Source organism: Epargyreus clarus, unplaced genomic scaffold (assembly GCF_041222505.1).
Source record: "Epargyreus clarus isolate Ecla_fem2 unplaced genomic scaffold, WU_Ecla_fem_2.2 ptg000010l, whole genome shotgun sequence".
Lineage (NCBI taxonomy): Eukaryota > Metazoa > Arthropoda > Insecta > Lepidoptera > Hesperiidae > Epargyreus > Epargyreus clarus.
The window spans coordinates 7,716,415-7,728,626 of NW_027332218.1; the positions used below are offsets into that span (position 1 = coordinate 7,716,415).

The window sequence follows — 12,212 nt, forward strand, 5'->3', positions numbered from 1 at the left end:
TATTCGACCATCAAGATGGTAGTTGATGCAACAGACTATATAAAAAAAATAGTCTGTAATGCAGAAATAGTTAATATATTTATATGATATTACGAACATAAATATGTTCGTAATATCATTTGAATTCAAGATTAACTAAAGCAACCCTTGATCTGATTGTGTCTGATTCTATTTGAATTCCAAATCAACTAGTTTCAAAGTAAAATAACTTCATTAAAAATTGTTATTACATTGACTTTGAATAGTTATCTCAAACTATTTGTTATTTTTATTTTATAACATAATAAATAAAAGTAGAACCCACATTTATTATATTCTTTGAACATGGTATCTTCAGAGGTAACGCTTGCACATACATACACATTCATTTAGTTTTTTTATTTAAAAAATGTTATATTTTTTTGTTTTTGTATAACAATATCATTTGTAATAAACTGCAATGAATAAGGCAGAATAAACAATGTTTAATCACCTTTTTATTATTTGCCTATGAATTTGCTTGTGTGAGTGTGTGACACATTATTTGTCATCTTTGCATTGTAGAGATCGCAGCTCGTTTTTTTTGCTAATTTCATGGTCATCCTGACAACCTTTTATTCGGTCGTGACGACATAAATCTATTTTATACAACAAAGAAAGAATCTGCTTTAAACTTAGCTGTTAACGAGGCTGATAGTCTTCCAATACAAAATAGAAAACGTGACCTATAAGATTCAAATAACAATCTTCCAAGTTGAGAAATAATTGTGTGAAATCAAAATGTCAACTCCTGCCAGGAGACGTCTTATGAGAGATTTTAAACGGTAAGTATCTTTAATTTAGTGCATTTAAAGCTTCCTGTAACTATCGGGAAAGTCAATTTTGTGACGCTTGTTAATAAAATTACATCACTGCCTTCCCCATCGATTTCGTTCTTGGGTCGCCCATAGTTATTCAGCACAACAGACCAATTGTGGGCATTCTCTTTATCTTTACTTCATAGAAAACCGTTATGCAGTACAATACATTCAGATATTCCATATACATTAAGATTACGAGTAGTATATGAAGTGTGTGTGAGTGTAGAATCGAAAGTAGGTTACGAACTTTGTTCCATTTTGCCTGGAGACTAAACATAGACAACCAACATATTTCTTTTATTTAGGTAGAAAAACACTTAAGATTTAGAAAAAATTAAATACAAATGCCAAATTGCTTTTGTTTTCAGTTTACAAGAGGACCCACCTACTGGTGTCTCTGGTGCTCCTACCGACAACAATATCATGATCTGGAATGCTGTGATATTTGGACCTCATGATACTCCATTTGAGGATGGTACTTTTAAATTAACAATAGAATTTACAGAGGAATATCCCAATAAACCTCCTACTGTGCGATTTGTGTCAAAAATGTTCCATCCCAATGTGTATGCGGATGGAGGCATTTGTTTAGACATCTTGCAAAACAGATGGAGCCCTACATACGATGTTTCAGCAATTTTAACCTCTATACAGGTAAATACATATTTGTGTAATACTTATCCACCTTTTATTCAAATGTACTAAAGCACACTTGTATTAATAGTGTGGTTTTAACTAAATGTAGCTTTTATAATCCTGCTTAAGGTATCACAGATGTGTACTGAAGTCTAACCTACAGTATGTGGCCACTGCCACCCATGTATATCTGTAATCAATCCAAGATAAAATGAGTCCTACCTGAAATTGGGCTCAGATGTGTTGCTGCTACACCTGAGGATTTATATGGAACAACTCTTGTTTTCCCTTTCTCTTTCTTATTAATTATTTTCCCTTTCCCCATTCTCCAAATCAAACAACAATGCTTGACCCTGCAGTTATAAGGCAGAAATGGGTGTGGTCATGTTGCCTCCAGAGTTGAATCACACAAGGTATCACCTTCAAACATAACCTCACAATTACACAATGCAATATTTCAAGTACTTGTTCATTTTATCAGAAGTATCATTGAGCAGTAAAAAGTAATTAGTATTTTTTGCCTCCATACTGAATTAATTATTTTTTTCGTGTTGTACTAATGTTAAATACAATTTGCTTTAATGCTAAAGGAGGCTTAAATATTTTAGATTTATGTGTGGAATTTGTGTATGAGAACTACTAGTACCACAGCTACACCACTCTATACAGTGGACCCGCGGTAATCCAACAATCATTTTGCGGGGTAGTGCCGGACTATTGAATTTGTTGGATTATAGAGAACCTAACCTAAGGCTATAGTCCGATTTATTTTTATGAAAGAGTACTTTGTCATCATCCACCCATTATTGTCCCACTGCTGGGCACGGGTCTCCTCTCAGAGTGAGAAGGATCAGGCCATAGTCCACTGCGTGTGTCTGCATATTGGTAGACTTCACATACCTTTGAGATTTCCTTTTTTTTTTTATAAATCTCTTAGGTATGCAGGTTTCCTCACAATGTTTTCCTTCACCATTTAGCAAGTGATAATTAATTTCCAATATGCACACATATTTTATATACATGTGTATATGTAAGTATGTACTCTGAAGTACAAATCATACTTCATTATTTATGTCAAATTTAGTAAATTAAACAACACCGTAGAGAACTAACGTTTTATTATAAAATTAATGTCATTAATGTTATAGAACTTACAAAAAATATTGTCATAAAATATTCTATACATATGTATGTTATAAGTAATAGACCATGTCGATAAGTTGCGACAGATTAGACAGGGGCCGCACTACCGCTGTATAGATATAGGTTTCATCCACCTTAATTTATGACACCTGCATGTAGCCAATAATGGGTTGATAAAGAATTATCACAGAATAAACCATAGATGAATGTCCATTATAAATAATTAATCTATCAAATGGTATTTTTTACGCTTTCTACGCTCACAGCCCTAGGATTCCCTGTGTCGTGGGTGCCGTGGACACACACATAGACAAATACACAAATACCCAGACCCATAAACAGAAATCTAAATTCATCATTTAGATATCAGTCTGGCTGGGGATCGAACCCGGGACCCTTTGCGCGTCAGACCGGTGACCGCTCCGCCACGCGGGTCGTCGGGTTTTGCCTACCAATACCTGTTCTCCATGGGTGATAGTGGCCTATGTGGCCACATGGACATCTGTAACAAACCCCATTCAGTTTCTTACCTGAGGTCCATCACAAATGTGTGCTTTCTCTGAGGACTAAGTTGAAACTAGTGATGCCGTTCGATATGCTACTATCGATACACTATCTATAGTATTGTACTATCGATAATGTAGTATCATCGATACTATTGCACTATCGATAGTATTGCTATATCGATAGTATAGTACTATCGATAGTATTGTACTATCGATAATGTAGTATCATCGATACTATTGCACTATCGATAGTATTGCTATATCGATAGTATAGTACTATCGATAGTTTTGTACTATCGATAATGTAGTATCATCGATACTATTGCACTATTGATAGTATTGCTATATCGATAGTATAGTACTATCGATAGTTTTGTACTATCGATAATGTAGTATCATCGATACTATTGCACTATCGATAGTGTAGTACCATCGATACTATTGCACTATCGATAGTAAAGTACTATCAATACTAATGCACTAGCGATAGTATTGTACTATCGATAGTATAGTAGTGCAATACTATCGACAGTACTATACTATTGCAGTCCATCAATGATATTGACATATTTTTACTATAGATAGTATTGGTTCAGCATCGCTATTTAAAACACCTTAAATAAGTGCATCTCCCTTACCTTACCCTTAAAACAGGCTATGGTGTGGTCTGGAATCGAACCAAGGCTCTATCACCTTTAAATGGACTATGTATGGTATCCAAATTGATTGTATATTTAAATCTTTTCTAGTTTGTAGTTGTGTATTATGTTTTATTTAGGTATGTCACTGCAAAATAATCAACTTATGGGATCCTGCCTGCATTTGAATACTATAACTAGAGATGGGCAAAGAACCCGGTTTAAACCCTGTGCAGGGTTTAAACCCAATAAATACCCGTGTATTTCCTCCCACTGGGTATTTATTTGGGTGTTTATAAAATGAGTTAATAAAATCTACACAAAGCTTTTAAAATAGTTCAAATGTTTATTTAATAGATATACTATAGGTTTTTACTGTATTTCTAATGTTTTTACATTTTTAAATATTACATTTTTAGGGGTTCATCTATTTTTATTACCTTTTTAATTATTATTTGTTTGACGAAACAAATAGCGCACAACTAAAACAAATAAGTATACCTCTCGTATACTATTGCACAGGTGGTGTGGGAATATGGGCATATAATGTAAAATGTAATTCTTACGTATCTTAATATCTTAATAATTATAGCTTTAAGAAAAAAAATATGAACATTATTTTATAGAAAATTTTAAGAACTACAACTTTGGTCCAAGGTACTTTTCGATAAAATTTACCGTTTTCGAGAAAAATCCAGAAACCCGAAAATTTTGACGTTTGACCCCGAATAAGTGCCGACACACACATCGATGAGGACTTTTGGAACTTTACTTGTGATGGTAAACCCAAGGTCTCTACGGAAATTTAGCTTTATGTTATTTGATTACTATTTTTATGTTTAAATTGACCGGACTATAAAAACTCCTCTATCAAAATGTTTCAATGTCATTTTCTGTAAATTAATTAGAAAAAAGTTTAAAAAAAAGTCTTCCCAAAGTTTAATCTATTATTGTTATTATCTTTGTTATTTTTGGTTTAACGACAAAAAGTTATAGAACTAAAATTATAGATAAATCAATTTGAAACCATAATTGTTCTTACTAAATTTCTGTGCGACAAATAGTTTGCCTGATAGAGCGTAAAAACGCTTTGTGCCCCTTTTTTCAAGATGGCGGCCGAGGGACAACAGTTGGGACTCCACAAATTACGATTTAACTGTACACTAAGCCCTTTACACTAATCATTGACATCTATAAAATATAATTGGGTCTTCGAAAATTGCAATCCAAATGTAACACATCCGAATGGACTATAACAGCGTAATTAAATGAAATATGTGCTTTTAGAGTGCATATTTAGTGAATTGTTTACAATATTATTTTAAAAATGATATTACTCGAAGAAAATAAAAATATGAATGACAATAGTTTACACCCGCTGTTTGGGTGTTTATTTGGGTTTAAACCCTATTTCACCCAAAATACCCGGTTTAAACCCGTATCCACCCATTGGGTTTAAACCCTCTGCCCATCTCTAACTATAACATAATAAGAGCCATGTCATAAGAAAGCTCCACTTTTTATTATTCAAAATAACATTCCCTGTGTCGTGGGTACCATGGAAACATTCAAACAGACCCAGAGTAGAAATCAAAATTCATAATTTAAATATTTGTCTGGCCAGGGATCGAACCCAGAACCTTCTGTGCGTCAAGCCAGTATGGAGACTGCTCCACCAAGACAACATTAATTACACAAATAATTGCTGAGATTTATAATTTTGTTTCAGTCATTACTCAGTGACCCAAATCCAAACTCTCCAGCGAATTCAATGGCTGCACAACTTTACAAAGAGAACAGGCGGGAATATGAGAAGCGGGTTAAAGCATGTGTAGAACAATCATTTATTGATTAGCAGAGGAGCATTGCGATACTACACAGTATCACATGCAAACATATGCATTGCCAGTACTGGCAAATACCTCCATCAAAACTCATTGGGACAGGAGTTATTCTACACTTATTGAATTACCATGTACCATTCACTGTCATATTAGAGTTTGGCAGAGAAAAAAAAGAAAATTTTAGGTTTTGGTAAAATATGTTTATTAATAAGATTTTCAAAATTTTTTGCTGGTAGTCTAAAAATAAATCTATCTATTTCAAAATGTTTGTTCTCTTTAAGTATGTAGGAGCATAACAATGTGTGTATTGCAAGCCATTAATAATAAGGTAGTTGAAAGTTTAACATTATTACATTATCAAACATCTTTTGTTGTTTTACTTATAAACGAGTAACGCCTGCATAGAAAAATATCATGTTTGCTTCAAGTATATCTAAACAAGTCATTGTAGATATCTAGGAACAATAGGGTTTAACCTCTTATGCTTGAATTTATTAATATCTATACTTTATGTTTATTGTATGTTTGAATCTGAACAGTCACTAATACATTATATTTTCATGTAAACAATAATAATGCTTGCGAAACATAAATGATCTGATTCGAATCAGATCTTCAAGTTTAAATAAAGTATGAAATAAAATAACTTACAAACATTTTTCAGCTTTTTTTATTATGTTTGCCCATTTATGTATGTAAGCAATAAATAACTTGTGAAAATATTACAAAAGTAAATTTTTTCAAAGCCTTATTCACAACTATTATGAGCAATTATTGCTTTCTTTAAAATATATTTTTTTATAAAGTTTTATACCAAGTAAAACTTCCAGGTGACGTACTCTGTAATAATATATGGCAACTTGATTGTATTATAATTGTGGGTTCATTATAATTTGTGTAGGTATGTAATATTTTGTCTTTTAGTAAAATGTTATTTTCAGTTTCATAAATGTGTTTTAATTAATATTCATTAGAATAAGAAATACCCTCTGATATTATCACACCTTTTATCCCAGATACATTTTCAAGGCCTTGAAATAATAATTCATAGTACAAAAATATATTTATAAAATTGCCTTGTTTACTCCTTAATATTATAAGTATCAACTAATTTATTGCAACAATAAATAAATTTATACTAAAATTATTTCTCCATATTGAGAAATATCAAAAGAAACTTCTTACATAATATAATACATTAATTAAAATCATATACCAGTTAAGACCTGTCACAACAGAACTTAAATAAATCTTAACTATTCACCTTGTTTTTAAGTCTTCCTTTAATTTATAAAGGAGTAGTTCCATACATACAGTGGCATCCTCAGCGCTATCATGACCATCTACTGAATTTTGTATTATTTTCTTTAAGTACTCTGAAGACAAATTTCTTAGTGCCCTCTTGTATGGAGGGCCCATTTTATGAGGAAATAACACACTTGTATCTATTATAGTGTCATGGATTAACTTAAGAGCTTTAAAATCAGACTCCAAGCTGTGGCCAATTAATATTGTTTTGCTGCTAAACATAGTGAGTAAAGTTGCTTGGACTTCTAACAAAGTAGTTTTTACTTGGGCCATTTGTTCTTCAGTGATCCCTGAATATCTTGTATTATAATCAATGATGGGATGTAAAGGCCTTACTAGAGTTTCATAAATTACTTTACATGATGAGTTTATGACTGTAATTCTAGTTAAATCTAAACCTTGTGTAGTGTAACACATTTCACAATCTAAAGAATACACTCCGTAATCATCTGATACACTGTCAGGAGGTAATGTTTTCACGTAACCTTTTAAATTTTCATAGTCTACATATTCGTAGACATGGCAAGATGCAATACAACAACCGTCAGAAGTGCCATCTTGACTACAACACTGATATCGTACTTCACCACGTATCCTATATTTATTATTCGGATGATAAATGCATTCCTCTTTGTTCACAGGGAATCCTTTTTTATCAATGGTATATTCTTTCTTACATCTACAACAGGTTCTAAAATAACCCTTTGGTGGTGTTTGCTTATTTTGCTTATAAATTATTGCTCGGCCTTTTTCACCGCTGATATGAGGTCTTGGAAAACCGTTTTCTTCTAACTGTTCTTCGGTGAGAATCCATTTACTTATATTTTTGTAAAATTTTGCGCCACTCAATTGATCATTATCCACAGCATTTCTATTCTTATTTACTATACTCCAGGACCCTGTAGTACCTGATTTACCCGTTATTGTCTGAGTTTTTTGAAGACTATTAAAATCAGATCCAGATTTTTTAATCCCATTACATTCTTTAAGCTCCTTCTTCAATCTGCTGACTGTTAAGACAGCTGAATTTTTATAAATTGGTATTGTGGAGCATTTTTTACTAGTTGTCAATTCCTCATGTTGAGCTCTAGCATAAGCATCTTCAGGAGTAAGGTAAATTTGAAGGCAATGGTCTATCATCATATTCAAATACGTAGATCTAATATTTGCAGGAATTTTTGATGCTAATGGTTCGAGAACACCTGGACGGTCAATGAATTTTTCACTAGGCATATGTGCAACCCGTTGAGATCCTTTCTTAACTGTTTGCACTATGGTAGTGCTAGTAGATGGCTCAACTGAAAGTGATTGACTTGTAGATATTGTGGATATTGTTCTCTTAGCATTTAACATAGTTGAAGCATATGGGACATGAGCTATTCGAATTTTGGAGCTTCCACTTGCCGGAGCACTGATTGTTGGTTTTGTCACATTTAAGTTCACATGATTGGTTTCCATAGATTTTACTGGGTTTGTTGCATTTTTTGCAGCATGAAATTCTCTTACTTTTGCTAATCTACTGGCCATTGCTTGTACTGCATTTGCTTTAAAATCAGGTTTAGCTTGAGGTTTTGGTGCTACAACAATGTTTTTATCAATTGTTCTAGATATTCTCTTTTTACTTGGAATATACTCCTCATTTTCTTCAGCTTTCTCTGATTTGTTTTCATCTATCTCGTCATTAGCTACCTTTGCGACTGGCACATACTCTTCAAATATCCTCTTACATTCCAAGGCAATAGCTTCTTGGTCAGATTCTGATGACACATAAGCCTCGTCATTGTGAAAATCTGACCGGTCCTCATTATCAGATGAGACATTCCCTGAGGACTTTCTCTTTTTGTGCTTATCTTCCTTTTTCTCTTTTGAATGCTTATGTGATTTATGATTCTTATCATTTTTCTTTTTCGAATCTTTTGAATGCTTCGAATCCCTTGATGTACTTTTTGAGGATCTAGACTCCCTATGCGAGTCCTTTGAAGATGATTTCTTTTCCGATTTTTCTTTATCTTTATCTCTATCTTTTGATTTGCTTTTGTCTTTATCCCTTTCCTTAACTTTATCAGACTTTTCTTTATCTTTATGAGAATGAGAACTTTTGTGACTTGATTTCTTATCTGAACTTTTAGATTTTTTGTCTTCTTTATTGTCACGTTTTTTATCAGAGGAAGATTTTCTGTCACTTTTACTATTATGCTTTTTAACACTTTCTTCTTCTTTTGGAGTACTATTGACAATTGATTCAGCACCATTTTTATCATGTTTATTAAGTACAGTCTTACATTGTTCTTCAGATTTTTCTTCATCCAAAATTTGATCTAAAATATCAAATTCAGCTCCAAGTTCATCCAAGCCATTTAAATCATTTGATAACTTAATTTTTTTAGAGTCTGGTTCATCTTCATCACTTGAAAAACATGGTGCTAATGACCGAGGTGTGGGTTTGTATGTAACTGATGGAGTATGAGTTTTAACTACCTTGGTGGGTTTGTATTCCAAAATTTTCTTTTTACTAGCGCTTTTATCAGACGGAATATAATTTAATTTCTTCGATGTTTGTGTATCATCTGGAATATATTCTTGTAATTCTGCTCCCGTGCCAGGTAAATATTTCTCATTGCTTTCTGTCGAACCTTTTGGAGTGTATGGATCAGGTTCTGCATTCTCGGTAGAACCAGGGGTATATTTGGCTGGTGGTATGTATGTAAACAGGTTACACCCGTTACTGTCGACGGGTCTCTTGACAGGGACGCTTGCTGGTTTTCTCGGCGTGTACGGCACTGGTATGTGTTTCCTTCTCTGCTCCTTATCATCGTCATCATCATCACCGTCTGAATTATTATTGTTTATTTTATTTAATTCAGCTATAGGCGTGGGGTTATAGGTGGGTTTAGGTAACAATATCGGTACATTGTTAGGTTTTTTACTAGACTCGGGAACTTCAGTTGTCTGTGTTGGCGACGACGATCCGGCCTCAGTTTGCCGTAGAACTTTCTGTACCGCTGCCGATACCAATTTTTGTAAGATAGAACCACTGTCTATTTCATCGTTGTTTAGAGTTTGAGAATCTTTTTTAACGTGACGGAAATGACAATAAGGTCGCTCACAAAAGCCGCTGTCATAAAAGGGGCAGTTAATTCCCTTGAAATACCCCGTAGAAGGGAGCATATTAATGTACGAAACGTTTAAGTAAATTCACAGAATATTTCGATCGGAATAATAAAATCAAAACTCATAGAATCACCTGAACAACTGAACCAATTCAACATTTCAACTTGATATTTGTAAAAAAAATTAATAGTGTAATATTTTTTTTTATAATACACATAGGCAAAAGAAAATATATCATTCAGCCACAATGTACATCAACCCTGTGATGTTACATTTTTTTTTTAAATAAATTCCCGGTATTTTAGGTGGCTAGAAAAAAAAATATATTTATCAGACTTTTCTTATGCCAGTATAAGAAGCGTACATGTATAGTATACCAACGTCGTATTGGCCTGTATTAGTTGGAGTTGTGAACGCCTCGAGCATATGATGATATATTTAAAAAAACCCTTTTAATAATGTAAGTATAACAGGCGTACAAGTCTACTGTTTCCAAGAATATTATTATTTCCGCAATTGAGTAAATATTCCTATCTATTTTAAATAAGGCACGACCAGCTCACAAAGTGTTGTGGCATTCGCTGATGATGTCACACCTCAATAGTACGGTTTCAGGAAACAGTTTTGTTCTGTTGTTTACATTCATTTGTTTTTAGCTTTTGAGCGATTTTTTATTATGCCATTAAAGTATTTAGTTGGTTATGCAATGACCATCGATATACTACTAATAAAGACGGCAATGACCTTAAATTTTTTGTGAATAAAATATTTTTTTTACATTATTATCAGACATACGCATAGCAATGTAACCAGTTTTGACAATTGAAATTGTCACTGTCATCAAGTGTCATCTATTTTCGTGTTTGAAAAATATTTAAAAGTATAGTTTTTTAGATCATTTACGAATAAAACGATATTTCTCCGCACTTTTTCATCGATTTCGTGTTTTTGCATCACTTAACTGCGCATGTTGGCATTGTTCCGCGTAAATTACACCATGACAGCCGTTAAATGACTGACAGAACTGTTTAAGCCATTTAATGGCTTCCTTCAATTACAAGGCGGTGAGATATCTATACTTATCTATGAACATGCTAACTACGGATAGATATATAGAACTTAGTTTTTAGGTAACCTGACAACACTGTGATCGCCAGTGGCGCCCATCACAGGTCCGTGTTCCCTATATTAAGTGTATCATCTATGGGTCCGTGTCCATAGCCACACAGCAGTCATCGAGTACAGAACTATGGAGTATAGACTATAGACGTGTTCTGCCTAATGCACAGTAAGCACAGAATAGTTATAAGTTTTATGAGTATAGGTGTTCTGTGTATAAGTTAGTCGGATTCGTTCGACTTATAAATTTTTCGATTCGATTAGGATTTCGGACTTTCTTATTCGGAGTTATTCGTTTAAGTCACGAAGGAATCCGGATAACTTTATATGTAGTCCGTATAGGCGCAGACTAGTAGTCGAAAACTCTGAATCATTACTGTTGGCTGTGAAAGGCAGTCTATTTTGTTGGTTAGTTGCAAAATAAGTTTCGAAATGTATGTACGATGAAGGCCGTTTGAGTTAATGTTTGCAATGATTATTCGAGTCATGCCGTCATTTGAACCTCAGGTGTAACTGTGCAATTATTATGGATTTATTTGTGAGAATCCTACACCGTTACCATTATTCTTTCGTGGAGTTATCAAAACTAGTGACAGATGTGATTGATAAGTTATTGGGTACGTTTGAATATTTATATCCAGACTTTGGCATTTAAGTTGTAAAGATGTTGGAAGATATCGTAAAAGACTACGCAGCATACTTTAAATTGGACGTAACAAGTGGATTTCAAACAGTGCAAGATGTCATAGATAATATGATTACCCGACTGGAGGAGTTGACGAGCGTAGTTAAAATGATCAAAATGAAAAACAATGATTGCAGCAACTATGTTACAGGCGATATCAGTAAATATAAACACGAGATCAATATACTTTCGAAGAAAATTGCAACTTTGATGGAAGTTATACAAACATTACAAAATAATGTTGATGAACTTGAAAAACGTGTAGAGAAGGTTGAATCTGATTTTGGTGTAAATAATGATAATAAGTTGAAGAGTCTATTGAAACCGTTCTTGAAGAAAAATCCGCCGACCAATACTGTAATAAAACCTTTCGAGAAAACATA

General features: G+C 33.3%; 2 protein-coding genes across 2 annotated transcripts; one reads left to right on the forward strand and one right to left on the reverse strand.

Moving 5' to 3' along the window:
* Window positions 1-503: 503 nt before the first annotated feature.
* Window positions 504-5,972, forward strand: Ubc6 (ubiquitin conjugating enzyme 6). Its single transcript, XM_073077346.1, has 3 exons — window positions 504-803; window positions 1,208-1,493; window positions 5,492-5,972. Exons 1-3 carry the CDS (start codon window positions 760-762, stop codon window positions 5,615-5,617), a joined length of 456 nt encoding a protein of 151 aa, XP_072933447.1. The 5' UTR covers window positions 504-759; the 3' UTR covers window positions 5,618-5,972.
* LOC140745471 (uncharacterized) lies at window positions 5,785-10,221 on the reverse strand. The gene has a single exon (XM_073077345.1). It carries the CDS (start codon window positions 10,080-10,082, stop codon window positions 6,867-6,869), a length of 3,216 nt encoding a protein of 1,071 aa, XP_072933446.1. The 5' UTR covers window positions 10,083-10,221; the 3' UTR covers window positions 5,785-6,866.
* Window positions 10,222-12,212: the final 1,991 nt, after the last annotated feature.